Source organism: Limulus polyphemus, unplaced genomic scaffold (genome assembly GCF_000517525.1).
Source record: "Limulus polyphemus unplaced genomic scaffold, Limulus_polyphemus-2.1.2 Scaffold958, whole genome shotgun sequence".
In the NCBI taxonomy this organism is placed as follows: Eukaryota; Metazoa; Arthropoda; class Merostomata; order Xiphosura; family Limulidae; genus Limulus; species Limulus polyphemus.
The window spans coordinates 359553-375423 of NW_013666568.1; the positions used below are offsets into that span (position 1 = coordinate 359553).

General features: G+C 31.2%; 1 protein-coding gene across 1 annotated transcript in view; it reads left to right on the top strand.

Annotated features, from left to right (window-relative positions):
• LOC111086255 (triple functional domain protein-like) overlaps window positions 1–15860 on the top strand; it is a 48593-nt gene extending 32733 nt beyond the window's left edge. Inside the window, exons 9-18 of the mRNA XM_022388405.1 lie at window positions 660–791; window positions 1167–1331; window positions 2924–3020; window positions 4756–4807; window positions 5434–5582; window positions 7892–8030; window positions 8319–8497; window positions 9791–10019; window positions 13427–13501; window positions 15097–15860. Coding sequence (XP_022244113.1) covers window positions 660–791; window positions 1167–1331; window positions 2924–3020; window positions 4756–4807; window positions 5434–5582; window positions 7892–8030; window positions 8319–8497; window positions 9791–10019; window positions 13427–13501; window positions 15097–15174 — 1295 coding nt within the window. The 3' untranslated portion in view covers window positions 15175–15860. The remainder of the gene's footprint in view (window positions 1–659; window positions 792–1166; window positions 1332–2923; window positions 3021–4755; window positions 4808–5433; window positions 5583–7891; window positions 8031–8318; window positions 8498–9790; window positions 10020–13426; window positions 13502–15096) is intronic.
• Window positions 15861–15871: the final 11 nt, after the last annotated feature.

Below are 15871 nucleotides of genomic sequence, written 5' to 3' on the forward strand. Positions count from 1 at the left end.
GACTAAATTGAACCTTGTAAAGAAATGTATAGACTAGTATAATTGACTAAATTGAACCTCATAAAGAAATGTATAGACTAGTATAATTTACTAAATTGAACCTTGTAAAGAAATATATAGACTAGTATAATTGACTAAACTGTAACTTGTAAAAAAAATGTATAGACTAGTATAATTGACTAAATTGTAACTTGTAAAGAAATGTATAGACTAGTATAATTGACTAAATTGTAACTTGTAAAGAAATGTATAGACTATTATAATTGATTAAATTGTACCTTATACAGAAATCTTTATAAACTAGCATCACTGACCATATTCTACTGTGTATAGAATTTTCTTAAAGAACTTACTAAGATGAATAGTTTACATCATGTAAAGAAATTGCTTTTAGGGCTAGCATTGGTAATGATAAGATGGTATATATAAAGTTATCATTATAAATTATTTTTGATAGAAATCACATTTTTGTGATGAAACTTGTTTTGTGCACACTGATTTTGTAATAAAGCACATTTCATAAAATGTTATCAAAAGAAAAAGAAACATTTCTGATAATTCATGTTGATCTCTAAATTGTTAAAACTGTTTTATAAATTTAGTGTAATTCAAACTTATCTTTGTATATTAATGTTCTAGCATTTTTCTTTTATCTTCAGGAAAGCCATCACCACCTGGAAAACCATATGTTGTTGAACTTAATGGTAACACTGTGTGTTTACAGTGGAGTCCCCCATTGTATTCTGGAAACTCTCCTCTGGTAGCCTACACACTTGAATACTCTCAACCAGGTAACTTGTATACTTTATTGTATACAAAAATTTAGAGAAAGAACTAGTACTACATTGTGTTTTCTGGACATTTTCATTTATATTCGCCAATTCTTTCTGTTTAAACAAATCTTGACTGCTTTGTTTCATCTACCACAGAAAATACTTCCCATTTTGCTTCATAATATGTACTTACCATAAATGGATTATAATGTCAACATTTTGTTTTTGTCCTCTCAAGTATCTGTTGTATAGGAGAATTTTTTACCAACAAAAATAAGACTTGTAGATTTCACGTTTATCAAATGAAAAGTGTATGTGTGTTACCTCTGGGGAAAGGTTTTCAATTTTAATTTATCAAATCTTAACCTATTTTTATACCTCTCTTTCTTTTAGATTCCACAGTGTGGAATGTTGCCATAGCCTATGCACCCAACTGCTCTCAGGTGCTAGAAGACTTGTCTGAGGGACAGTTGTATCTGTTTCGTGTCACAGCTAACAATGAGGTTGGAATTAGTGATCCTGGGCAGCAGTCTGACCCTGTCTATATCCCTGTGTCAGGTCAGTTAAAAATTTCTAAATCTTCTATTAATCTATACTTGTTCAAGTTTCCTTTTTATGTACATTTGAATTGCAAAAAAAATAAACTTCAACAGAAAATGGTTTAGCAAGACAGTGAATTCTACATGTAACTGTATGAGAAAATTTAGTTCATTAAATGAAATACAAAATAAATATTTGTTTGTAGTTCATTGTAATTATAAATTAAAATTTTTTGTTAAAAGTATTAGGTCATCAAGAAATTAATGTTGCATTTTGGAACAATTTCATTAACCACTCCCCATAAAACTTACATCATGTATAATAGTTAAACGAACCGCCTAAACATCACGTTAGTATAGCCTATATAAGGTGTAAAGTTTAGTATACTCTAATCCTTTATAGTGATGGCACACAACGAGACACATATTCAGCATGTAATGCTGTTTGAATACAAGAAGGGAAACAATGCCAACGCCTCTGTAGCCACAAAGAATATCAAAGAAGTTTATGGAAATGTTTGGAACTTTGATAAGTGTCAACAATGGTTTAGCAAATTTCGTTCAGGTGACCTTAACCTTAAAAACTGTGATGACAGGGGCTGACATGTTGGAATTGATATTGATGCTCTGAAGACGCTTGTTGAGTCTAAACCAAAACAACACACTCATGAAATGGCCCTGAAATTGCTTGTCTCATGAAACAATAAGTAAACATCTAAGGAATATGTGAAAAGTCCATAAAGAAGGTGTTTGGATGCCTCACGAACTCAACGATGATCATCGTTTCCAACGTGTGAATGTTGCTTCATCTGTTCTGGCACGTAATGTGCCTGAACCACTTTTGGACAGAATTGTCACCGGTGATAAAAAAATGGATTCTCTATGCAAATATTAAACACCAAAAACAATGGCTAAGTCCTAGACAAAAACCACTTCCAACTCCAAAACCTGGACTCCATCTACAGAAAGTGATGCTTTGGATTTGGTGGGACATGAAGGAGTAATTCATTTCGAACTCCTCAATCTACAGCGAACTATGATGCAGAGATCTATAGTCCACAACTGGAACATTTAAATCAAGCCCTTCATCAGAAATGCCCTTCACTTGTTAATCGGAAAGGTGTTCTTTTTCTCCACAACATTGCACATCCACTTGTGGCACATTTGACACAACACAAGATTATGGAGTTGGGTTGGGATGTTCTCCCCCACCCACCATATTTTCCAGATATGACACCATCAAATTACCATATTTTTCATTTGCATGGAAAAACGTATACAAATGTGGAAAGTGTTAAAGAGGACATCGACATGTTTTTTGCTTCAAAGCCAAGTGATTTCTTTAATCAGGGCATTAACAATCCGACTGTAAGATGGAAAAGCATCATCGATAAGAATGGAGACTATTTCATTTAATATATGTTTTGATATATAAGGTGTTCTGGTTTTTTCATCTAAAAAAAAGCAACATTAATTTCTTGATGACCTAATACATATGTAACCATCAGTTGCTCTTATTGTACACAAAATGAACAGTATAGTCAAAACAATTTGCAGGGAACTTTAAAATGATGTAGAGTAGCAGCAGTTTCAGTTACTATATTTTCACAGAACCCAAAGGAAATTCTGTGATTCCAAGGAAGCATTCACGTGTTAGATGGAAAGAAGACTTTCACAAAAATTATGATGAGTTGGAAGAGCTTGGTAGGTAAGTAAAAGATTAACTAACAGTTAGTTTTGTTTTGTATTCCAGACATTGTTAGGGAGGACTGTGTAAAGTTTTTCATAGAGTGATGTCTAGTTTTTCAAGGAACATTAAATCTGTAGAAGTACATCAACTAACTAGTAGTGTTCATATGTTCCATAAGTAAGGTATACTCTCTTCCTATTGTAATTTTACTTTCGTTAACCGTGTTGGTTAGATTGCTTAATAAATATATTTTATTTTTATTCTTTTATCTTGATATTCTTATTATCTGGATTATTTTGCATTGTTAGCTTAGTATATAAATTGAGGACTAATCTAGATCTCTAAAGCTGACCAAACCTCATGAGATATTATTGGGTTTGCAGACAAAAATATTATTAACAGCAAGGGTACCCAACCGATGAAATAATACATTCTAATCTTTATAAATAAAAATATGAGGACAGTATATTTAATTTGCTAATTTTCATTACCAGGTCGATGTGTAGTTATGATCTATTAGGTAGCTTACTTTGATCATAAGTTAATAGAAATTGTAAGTCATTTTTTTTTGAAAGCAGAATAGATGAACACATCCAATACACCACTTTCCACAGATATTTGTCAGGTTTTTACATGTGTTGGCAAGATTCTGTACAGTAGGTATCCCTGACTTGTTGGCAATAAATTTCAACAGTAAACAAACACCACACCGTCTGCTTGTTTTAAAATACCATATTAAAATAAGTCAAACATATATACAAATATTAGTTACACAGTTAATCCCCACAGTTGCATATAAAGCTTTAAATAATTGTCTCTTTTCCTTAAAGTCCACACAGGCTGGTTCAGTTACTTTATTACACAATTGACAAGATGAATTATTTTCTTCTGCTCTGTTGTTACAATACAATCTGGGAGAATGTTACTTACATTGCACTAATAGTTACCACAGTTGTATCCATAGCTATAAATAATTCTTTTTTTGTCAAAAGTCCACACAGGTTTGTTCAATTACTTTAGAACACAATTGACAGGGCAAGTTATTTTTCTCTACTCTGTTCTTACGATACAGTCTGTGATAATTTCGCTTAAAAAAAAACTCAATACGCTCTTTACTGCTTAATTTACAAATACACAGTCTAGGTCTATTTAACTATTTTACTAACTTTGTCTCAACTTGAACTACATTTTCGATGCATATTTATAAATGGCCCAACTGAGGCCTAGAACTTTCCATGTAGTATGAGATATTATGATGGAATAATACTCGAAAACTTAGAAGGTTCGAGTAACATGACACAATAATACAATATTTGCCAATTTATAACAGTCGAACTACATAACGTATGATTCGCACAGTTACATAAACAAACTTGTGATAAACTAACACTTCTAAAAATAACTAAATTTAACACTTGCACTATACTAACATTAAAACGGTCATGTATATCTAACAATATTATATATTCAATTTGATCTTTTATATTTATTTATTCTAACTCTAATATTGCCAATTGTCCCACTATCTCGATATGAGTTATCAGAGTGACCATTTGATCTTCTTGAGTTCATTGGATACTGGGCACTTTGTTTAAATAAAAAGTTAAACCTTCTAACAAATATAAAAAAAATGAAGTACAAAATATTGTTCCAATCTGATGAGTTTTGGATAACATTTTTGTTCATTAGGCAAAACAGAGATTCTAAAATGTGTTCACAGACATAAGATAAATTTTTGTTGTTTGTAATGCAGAGGACGTTTTGCTGTGGTAAAGAGGTGTGCCCACAAACTTTCTGGTTCCCAGGTAAATAAATAACAGAAAGTAATTGATTTATTGATGATAATATAATAGCATGTATTTATTTATTATAGATCATTCAGATATAAAACTCAAATAATGTAAACTTTGTAATAAGGTTTTGACTAAAAAATTTATTTGTTTTAAACTTAATATCTAAGGTCATAAGAAACACAAGTGTCACTTTTTTATGAGGTATTTTTCTCATAGACAATTCTAAATGTTTGAATATCATTATTATACTTTCTGTCTGATTAAATGAAACAGACCTGTGTTATTTTCTTCTTTTTATTTTCAAAAGCAGTATATTTTCCAGAGTGAAATGAGATTTTGTTGTGAAGGTAACTTTGAGTTTTCTGAATTTCAAAACATTCAATGTTTCATAAATGAAACTGTAACCACCTTTTTACGAAATATGTTAATACTCCTAACTGACTAAAATCCATTCATTAATATATGTATAAAGTTATAAAAATAATATTAAACACTGAATAAGCAGAATGATAAAAAAAATCTTCTGAAAACTATAATGCATAATTCCTATTTTCTGCTTTAAATTTGCATTGATTAATGTTGCTGGATTTCTGTTTGTTAAAAGATATTTTAACAGAGCATTTTTATATTTCTTGTAGATGGTAGCTAAGTTTGTCAGTAAAAAGAGGCAAGACCCAGAAACAGTGGAGAAGGAATTGTTGATGTTGCGAGATCTTCATCATCATCAACTAGTGCCAGCGCTAGACACTTACTACACTCTACAGCATTTTGTTTTGTTGCTACATCTGTAGGTGGTTTATACGATTTAATATCTTAACATATCTTAGGCAGTTTATGTTATATAATACCACTATACTCTCTAGCCCTTTGTTCTCATATTCCATCTGTTAAGTGGCTTATACTGTTAAGTGTTTCAGGTTTACTACACTCTCAGGCTCTTTATTCTTACATTCAATCTGCAGATTCTTCATATTGTTGGATGTCTTAACATGTACTCAATTTCCAGCACTTTTTGTTGCTACACCTGTAGGTGGTTTTTATTGTTAAATGTGTGAACACTTCACTTTGTTCTGTTGTTACATCTGTAGTTTTTATTGAATGTTGGAACATATAATAATGTTCCACAACTGTTACTACATCTTTAAGAGTTTTATATTTTTAATTAGCTGGACATTTACATTATCCATTTGTACTTTAGTATTTTATATTACACACAGATCTATACAACTGTAGTACACTTTCTGTTTGGAAATGTGTATAATCTTCATTTCCTTTATGCAAAAGTTTATAAGAATCATTTGTTAGACATAAATGGATATAACCTTAAATTGCTGTTTGTAAATTTGTCCAATCAAAAACACCTTAGGTGTGACTTAAAGGATTGAAATCAAAATTGGTAGCTACACTTATAGCATTGATAAGAATTTTACAGTAAATATTCATTCATTAGTTAGCCATGCTGCATTTTTGTTAAACTTGGGGCATGATGGTGGATAATACAAAATATGTGGCCAAGCTAACCAATGAATGAATATTTATTGGTAAAATTCTTATCAATTCTATTAATGTAGCTACCAGTTTGGCCGCACCTTTTTCTTCACACCTAAGGTGTTCTTGACTGTATATCATGACACACCAACAAACCACAGCAAGTAAGAAAGTGACACTCAATAGTAACCCACATTAATTTTAGAATCACAACCCTATTACTTGGAACAGACCTTTACTTTATAGAACCAACAGATTCTTTAAAATACATTAGGGTAGTTTTCCTCTCTAAAACAGTGTTAGTTGCTTTCTTTATAGTAATACAGTAGAGTTCAGATTAACAGTTTCTTGTCATCACCCCCATGCAATCAGTACAGCTGTATCAAGCATCATTATTTATGCTAATTGCTTAAGTTAATATCACTTGACACTAAACACTCTTTTAATTAGGATAATTCCCACAAAATGTAGTAAATTTGTGCTTAAAAGTTCATAATGAATGATAACCCTTCACCTGTATGATTGTTTTGAAAACTTCAGCTAGAAACTGATAATCTATTTTGCTTAGCCTAACTAATATTTATGTATCTGTACGTCTTTTCACCTTATAGTTTTTCTGTTCTAAATCAGCTGTCTTTAATCCGAATGACAAAAAAACTAAAAACTGTCCACTTTTACTTGGAAGTGAAGCTATAGTAAAAATGTTAGACTGTTAATTCGCAAGACTTTTTGCATAGGCATGCTCAAAAAGTTTCATCAGATTTGAGCAGTTTTTGTTGAATAACTTTGCACATGTGGTTTATATTTACACCAAATGCAACTCCTAATTGTAGGTTGTAAACAATCTATTAGTGTACCAAATTTGAAAAAAAATCATTAAAAGTTATGTTTTTCTATTAAATAAAGTTTCTGTACTTCTGATGCAAAGAAAAAAAGGAAGAAACTCAGTCAAAATTGGATTTTTTATATCTCAGGTATTTGTTAATGGATTGCCTTGAAGTAAAAGTCCAGTATGGCATGTCTGAGATACAGAAGGTGGAAAACCACTAAACTATCACTCATATTAATAACACACAGTGTGTCCTGCAGCAGGTTGTGTTTGGCTGCATGACATACTACCGTGTGTCTTGATACCATATCTCATATTAGCTCTTTTGATATTTTCTCTTTTATATTGAGCTACCTCCATGTTTTATCAATAACCTTCACTTGCTACACACAAACGTATATAACAAACTTTTGTTGTGTGCAAATCTTATATGATCATATTAGGTCACTGTCACATCTCATGGCAAAATAATTTGAGAATTAATGACTGGAGTCTTACTAAAACAAACGAAGTGAACAACAAACTGCCTTTAAAAGTGTTCTTAAACTGTAAGACTACAACTTAATATCTGTGGATCATACATAATGTCCTATGTGAAAAATATGTAAACTACCATGTGTGAAAACAATACATGAGTTAAAGTTATACATACTACAGTTAAATTTTACTCAACTTATTTTGCTAAAAGTGAAACTTATGTTAATCAAACTTACAATGCTCTGTAATTCCTTGCTTTGTTACAGAATTTAATATGAAAATTAATAATTTATGTGTCATAGAGTCCAAGGTCCACAGCTGTTTGAATACATTTGTGACAAGACCAGTTATGATGAGACAACAGTTTGTATGTTCATGCGCCAGTTAGTAGAGGTAGTAAGGTATCTTCATCAAAAAGTTATTGTTCATTTGGATATTAAGGTAAGTTTTGAAAATGTTACATACATGATTTTACTGACAAAATATTATGTAATAGAAATGTGATATGAATGAATAGAATTACAGGCTATTTAAAATGTTTTCCATTGTGGAAGCTTAGTTTTTGTTTCAGTTTTAAGAAATATCAGCATTTGAAAAAGGTTTCATCATATCTATAAAACTATATTTTGTTCTATCTAATGAAGGATATAAACACTTGTGGTTGTTAGGTAGTATCTGTAAACTGCAAAATAGATGTACCATTTTTGCATATATGCATTATGTTTACAGCCAGAAAATCTGATGGTGGATACCCAGCAGTTATCTCCTTGTTTAAAACTAATTGACTTTGGTGATGCCCACAGCCTTGATAGTTGCAACAAATATATCCACACACTACTGGGAAATCCAGAGTTTGCTGCACCAGAGGTTATTTCAGGACAACCTGTCTCCTACTATACTGACATCTGGTGAGTCAGAAACGTATGAAAAATATTTTCAAGTACATAAGCAGTAACATGTGTTAGTGCTTCATTTAAGTAACCAAAATGTTTGTTTACATCTTAGACAGACTAGATTTTCTGTGCATCATATGTACCCATGCAGCTTAAAAATTAATGTTTTCTTTCATCTGCTCCTTAATGTTTTTATTAATGTAGTAAAAATAAAATCCACAATATACCTCCATGACATTGAATTTCACATTTTTTGACTACTTAATTCCTTTCTTCATAAATAAGGTTTTTCATCACTCCATCCTGCTGTATGCAGTTTACTTTCACATATAAAGTGATGTTAATGTGCTTAAGTAAATTCTGCAAACAGTTTATTAGTTTTTCTTGTATTTCCTTAAAAGAATATTAAAAGCAATGTTGCTTTATTTTACTAAGTTTTTACTTATTGTATCCATTTTAGATGAGTTTCATACTTGTTTGAACATGTAGTTTTGTTTTTTTGCAAGATCTATAGGGTTTTATGTTTTACCATTTGCAGTAACTTCTACTTTAAGTACTCATTTGCATGGTTTATTGACTCATCTTAATTAAATTATTTTAGAAAATTTATGGTTTTATCCAACAGACTATTTGTGCTTTGAAATTATCATGATGACAGTTGTAAAGATATATTCTAGAAAAACTTCACAGTTACTTCAGATTCTCAATACTTTAAAAAAAAAAATGAATTTATGAGGTTAACATTTAAAAATAATAATTATGTTTGATCTATTAAATCCTGCCATATAAATATATATATTCTAAGGAAAACTTTCACAGTGCTGACACAGTAACACCTACAAAGTAAGAAATGTGATAGGAAATATTAATTTTTAAAATTAATACACATTAGCTATATAAAATGCCCAACTAGTTTTGACTCACCATTATCAAGGATATCAGTAAGTGTTAGCATATTGAGCCAATCCCCATATGAAACTATTACAAGGATTATATGTGTACATTGATCCTGAAAGAGACAAAGAAATACAAAAAATGTTAACTTTTATCTAACCAGTTTAGGTATTCAGTATCATATGATTTTGAAGAATAAATTATTTTTAGTGTGCCTCTGTTGAAATTTTGTTTTCATGAAATAAGTTATTTTTAAGATATGATAATTTTAAATACAAGTTTTCTTTAGAATCATCCTGTATTAGTCCAAAATTTTAGACAGCAATTTGATTTTGTTATATTTTACTCCATAAAAAAAATGCCATATCTGAATAATTGATGTGATTGAAGAAGGGTGTTTGTTTGGTCCTTTAGGAGTGTAGGAGTGGTATTGTATGTCTTTCTCAGTGGAGTCTCTCCTTTTATGGAGGAAGGAGATGAGGAGACATGTTCTAACATTCTTAGAAATGATTTTTCCTTCCCAAACCATTATTTTGCTCATGTCACCAGAGAAGCAAGACACCTGATTAGCCAATTACTAATTAAGGAACCTCACCGGAGATTATCTTCAGAAGATATTTTGCAAAATTTCTGGTTACGTCAGGTTAGTTTTACTGTATTTGCATTCCATTTCTTTACTTAAACGGTATGGTTTACATAGGCTGTAAATAATTTATGTATTTTTATGTTGAATAGTCGAGTTTTAATGTTAATTGGAGTGTTAACAAGAATTCATTTGTGCTCCACAATTATAGAGCAAAACTATTTTGTTTACTCAAACATTTTGCCTGCTCATCAAGAATAATTTTAATTCTAAGTTTAGATTTTACTCCTAGTATGTGGTAGAACACCCAAGATGAGAAATTAGTAATGTAAACATTTGGAAATAGCATCACGTAAAGACTGTGAAACAGTTTTAAAAGTGAGGGATGAAGATCAAATTATAAGATGGTATTTGATGAGGGAGGGAGGTTCTGATGCCTTCAGCACCAGACAATCCAGCTGAATCTGGAAGAGTGCTGTAAGCTTTCCTAGTCAGATCTTGGGCAAAGCACCAACCATCAACAGATTTTACATATTTAAAATTCATTATCATGTTAGGCATTAAACAAAATTAGATTGACCCATTATTTATTTACTTATATTACTTCAACAAATTTAGTTGTTTCTTCATAATAATAAGTTTGCAACATTTTTTTTTAACTTTTACTCTTGTGAAAAAAAATACCTGTGGAAAATTGTATTTATCTTGTATATATTGTCTATATTAAATTAATGTGCAGGTAGTTTGCTGAATATCACAAAACACATATAACTGTTTAACTTTTTAAAAATGTAATTTTTTTTATCAGTATGATCCAAAGATAGAATATTCATAATTTGCAGTATGTCAAAGCAGTTTATTAATTTGAAAAAATTAAAAGTCAGTTACAATAAAAAAAGGCAATTTTTGTGCATTGGGAAGTTTTTTGTTTTTTCAAAACTGTAAACTAATTTGCCTTATCAGATGGAACTCTACATTAACAATAAACAATACTAATTAACCTCCCTTATGTGTCTGCAATTATACCAGCTTTATAATGTTCATACTTTTTTAAAATTTTCCAAATGTTTACATTTATACATCTGCACATGATACACTCTTGTAGAATGAATTATTATTTGTGTACATGCAGAATATCTAGACTGTTTTCCTAAGGCAGGTCTTCAGTCAGTGCAATGCTTAAAAAGATCATTCTGCAGATAACTTTGTAGCTAGAGATGAAGAATGTCTGGAGACAGAATTCTTGCATGTCCCACCTCTCTAATAAACGTATGGCATACTTGAGTCATAGTTGCTACTTTAAGTTTGCCTCTTTCTACTTCAAGTAGCATAGTTAATTGAACCTTGTCACATCTGCCATCAGTGTCAGTTTAATGTCAGTTTTATTTCTAAGCTGTCCTATAAATATCTTAATGATTAGCACATTTTAGGATAATTTATTCTACTTTCACAAACATTTCAAATTTGGGTTGCATAGATCTTGCTTTTACTGCCTTGGCTAAAGTGTCAAGAAATTCATTGTATATTTAATGTTAAGACCTCTCTGGTAACATAAATTGGTGAAGATTACCATCACTGCTTCGTTATTGTATCAGATGTCTGCTGTGTGGCAAATTTGGGGCTTCTAGTTTAAGAAATTCTGCTTTTTTTTTTTTCAATGACTGCATGACACTTCTTTTTACGACTCCCAAAACTGAGAGTTTAGATCACAACTGGACAACTGTTGACCAGCAGGCTGGATTCAACTTGCAGAAATATTTTATCTAGCTCCAATTTTTTAAAGCATATTTTATTTTGGCCAAACTGGCAAAACAGAAGATGAAACCATGACCAAACCAGTCCTATGATGGTTCTGAGAACTTTCTTCAAATTTTAACTCAGCTATTCATTCAAAATAGTATAATTAACTGAGGGTCTATAGTAGACAGTAGGAATTTAAATTAAGCAAGTATTTTGAATGCACTTTACTTGATCATGTGATTTTGGCCCCCAGACTACAGTTTAGGTAAGAAACTGGCCCACAAGCTTAAAGAAGTTGGCCATCCCTGTTTTAGATGGTTGAAAGCAGTTTTTTGCTGCAACAGCAGAAAGGTGGTGAAATTGCAATAACGTACTGATTTCTTTGAATGGTAAGAATACTTGTACAACCTTTTCCATACTGATGTAGCATTATAAGTATCAAAGGCGGCTTGCCAATCCACCCAGCCTCGCTACCAGCATCACCTTTATATGCTTATGTAATTTCACCCACTGAGTGTATTATCTCAACATAGTTGGTTAAAACTGAATATAGAGTAGGGAATAGTAGGCTAAATTGGTTGAGATGAAACTTTATCTGTAAGATTGTGTTTAATCTGTCCAGAAAATACTATTTTCTTTGGTGATGCTTTGATTACATTATTTATATCTCATTCTTGGTTCTAATAATCTTGTATCAGTGGGACAGATCATGATGTATCATATGATGCCAAGTTTAAAACTGTGCATTTAGCAATGAATAAAAACTGTCCATGGACAAAGCTCATGTATCTTTGCTTGTATTCCAGTAAATTTTCTGTACATATTGCTAGTTCCATCATAGCACTGAACCCAACAGTTATTGATTAAACCTTAAGAGGATGTTCTGAATTATCTTTCAGAGAGTATCTGCTAATGGTTTCCTAGTACTCTGTTAATTGTTTTGATTTCTATAGTGTTAAATTATGTACTGTCAGAAATGAATGAAATTGGTAAAGGAACTATTTCATATTTTCAACTGTTACAAATTCAAACATTCCAGAAGGTTCAGAAGCAAGCTTGTTAAACCTAAGCTATTGGTTACTAAGTTGGACTATCATGTAGGAATTATGTCAGCATCATCTGAATGACTTGAAGAGCCAAAGTTTGCAAATCCAGTGCAAAGATTTGCATTTGACTTCAAAAATGAATGCAAATCAATCCTTTTATGCTCTTGGGCTGAGTAAGGCCCAGCGATTAGTAGGCCATTTGATTGTACCCATAGAAATGATTAGTTGGATGAATATGTGAGCTAGTGAGTGTATATATATATACACTCACATACAAAGAAACAAACAAAAAGAAAGAGGTTCAAAACCATCATTTTACACCCAATATAAAACGAGGAGGAGTCAGTTGACCTCACTGACTCCTGTGCTTTGCTGTCCATAGCTTTCCATGTTAAAGAAACTATGAAATTAGGTAATTGTATTCTCTCAGGTTATTGTGACTTCATACCATTGTTGTCAGTTTTTTTTTTCTGCCATAAAGAATCCCATTTCTGTCAATGGAAGACAAAGATTTATGAAGTTATTAAAATCTTACATAATCAGTGTTATAACATTATTGTTGATACAGAATCACTGAGGTTAATTCTAATTCAGTTGTATTTGGATATGAAGCAAGAATAAAAGAGGATTTAATGCCTGTTTACAAAATTCAGGTTAATCCCCCCCCCCTTTTTTTTTTAGGGTGGACATCGCTCGCCTAATCATGTTTTGTCAACTGCACGTTTATCCACTTTTGTGGAACGACGACGTCATGTGGTAAGTCACACATGATTACTATCTCTGTCGTGTAATATCATTGTTTTCATAACAACACAAATCATGAAATAAAATGCTATTTGTATATATTTTTCCTAGTGGTTTCAATATTAATTACATTTATGTGTTATGTATTCAAAACCTGATAAACCAAACTTGGAAGATATTTGACTTAAAATGAATATGATTTCCTAAAGTGAAATTTCATATTCACTCCTCTATGGTTTGAACAGAATTTTTGCATATATATATATATATATATATATTATTGAAACCTAGGACACGAAAGTATTGATATTTGTTTTGTTTTCTTAGTATTGGTTTCACTATTAACAATTATAATTATCAAGGATATAACCAGTTCGTGTAGTATTGTATTATTTATGGATTCTTGAGGTCTTGTTTAATAGTTTTCTTTAATGTGCATTCTACGCCTACAGTATGCTTGTATTTCTGTTGTACATATATAATAAATCAATAGTTACAAAGCTATTAAATACAATAATTGGAAACAAGCAACTTTTTTATCAGCAATTAATAAGGCAATTAATATCAATCAAAAACATTACAAAGAGACTTAAAAATAACAATTCCCATTACCAGTCCTTGTTGTCATCATTAAAACTCAATGGATAATATCTGTGGCTGTAGCAACAAAACACTTTGGAGATATTCCATCTATCAGACAAGATCCAGACGACGATGTTAAACTAGCCAGCAACTAAGGAAATCAGTTAAGGGTTAGGAGTTGAGTTCTTGTACCAATAATGTCTCAACTCCTACTGTCTTTTGCTATCTGCAGCCTTTTTATACATCTCATAAAAGGGTGGAGGTTGGGTGTTTTACATTGTAGAAATATAGGGTGGTTTATTTCTACTTTAAAGTTGTATCTAGATATTAAGGGTAACTGCCTGCAGACAGCAAAAGACAGTAGGAACTGAAACATTGTGGGTTCAAGCACTCAATTCCCAACCATTAACTGATTTTCCTTAGTTGCTGGCTAATTTGATATCGGTATATGGATCTTGTCTGATAGATGGAATATTCCAAACATGTTTGGGTGTTATGGCCACAGACATTATTTATTATGAGTGTTAATGATGACAACAAGGACTGGTAATGGAAAAATTAATTTTGATTTTTGAGTCGTTTTGTAATGTTTTTGATTTATTTATATATATATATATGCATGTGTATATTGGTACTTTTTACACACAGATTACAATGGAAACTATTTTGTTAAATTAACTGAGAACTGGTTATATTTAACCAATGGTTTATTCTCCTCGTAACACCCCTGATAATGTACCTTTATTTTTTTCACAATGGAAGATGGAGAGTAGCCAATTTTCTCAGCTGTTGGTATATACATTTAATACCCATGATGAAGTATTTATATTTACATCTTTCAGCATGTCTTATTTTCATTAATGCTTACAGATTTGTTTAAAAAAAAAGTAAAATAACATTTTAAAGTGTGTTAGCATAACCAATACCTCACAAATAAAAAACAAAGAGGTTAATATTCTCAACATAACAAGAATATTTGTTCAAATTATAACAGTATTTGTAAACAAATCTTTTTTTGTTTTTAGCAACACAGCATCAGAAACATTCAAGCACCAGGTGATGCCTTTAGTCACTTTCATTCAAATGCATCCAGCAGAAGTTGAATTCAAGCACACATGTCAAAAGACATATGGACCAACAGATGTTTAAAGCAAGCATGATGTCACAAGACTTCTGTGCTAATGATATGATTGTCTTTAGCACATCATGATACACATTGGCCATCAGATAATCTTGTGTACTATATGGAAAGATTTAGAAGACATATTAGCAGTGTCAACCAAATAAATACAGTTATTAGAATTTGTACAAGATGTGCTTATTTTGTTCTGCAGAGAGCAGAAATCTAGAATTTACGTTTTTTCAGCTACAGCATGGTACAGGCAGAAAATGCATTAGAGTAGTATAAAGATTTCTTTTCTTTTTTTAATTTAATGCCAAAGTCTGGTATTTCTGATTCTGTGAAAAGAACTGTTATGTACTTTGATGAGTACAGATGAAGGATAGAATCTGCATTTGACCATAATTTTGTATCTTCTCTACTACAGATGAAAAATAGATTGGTATCTTAAAATGTTATTTTATTTTCTTATATACAGCGGGAAAACATGTTGATTCCTTAAAGTGCTTTAGGTACTCTCTCTACTACAGATGAAGACAAGATTGCTACTGTGAAGTGTTGTTTTATGATTTTGATTAAATGTTACTAATGCTCTGAACTACCATGGAAGAACGGATTAGTGTTGCTAAGTGTTACTTGCATTCTGGGTTACCATATAAGAACAAGTTGGTGCTGCTAAG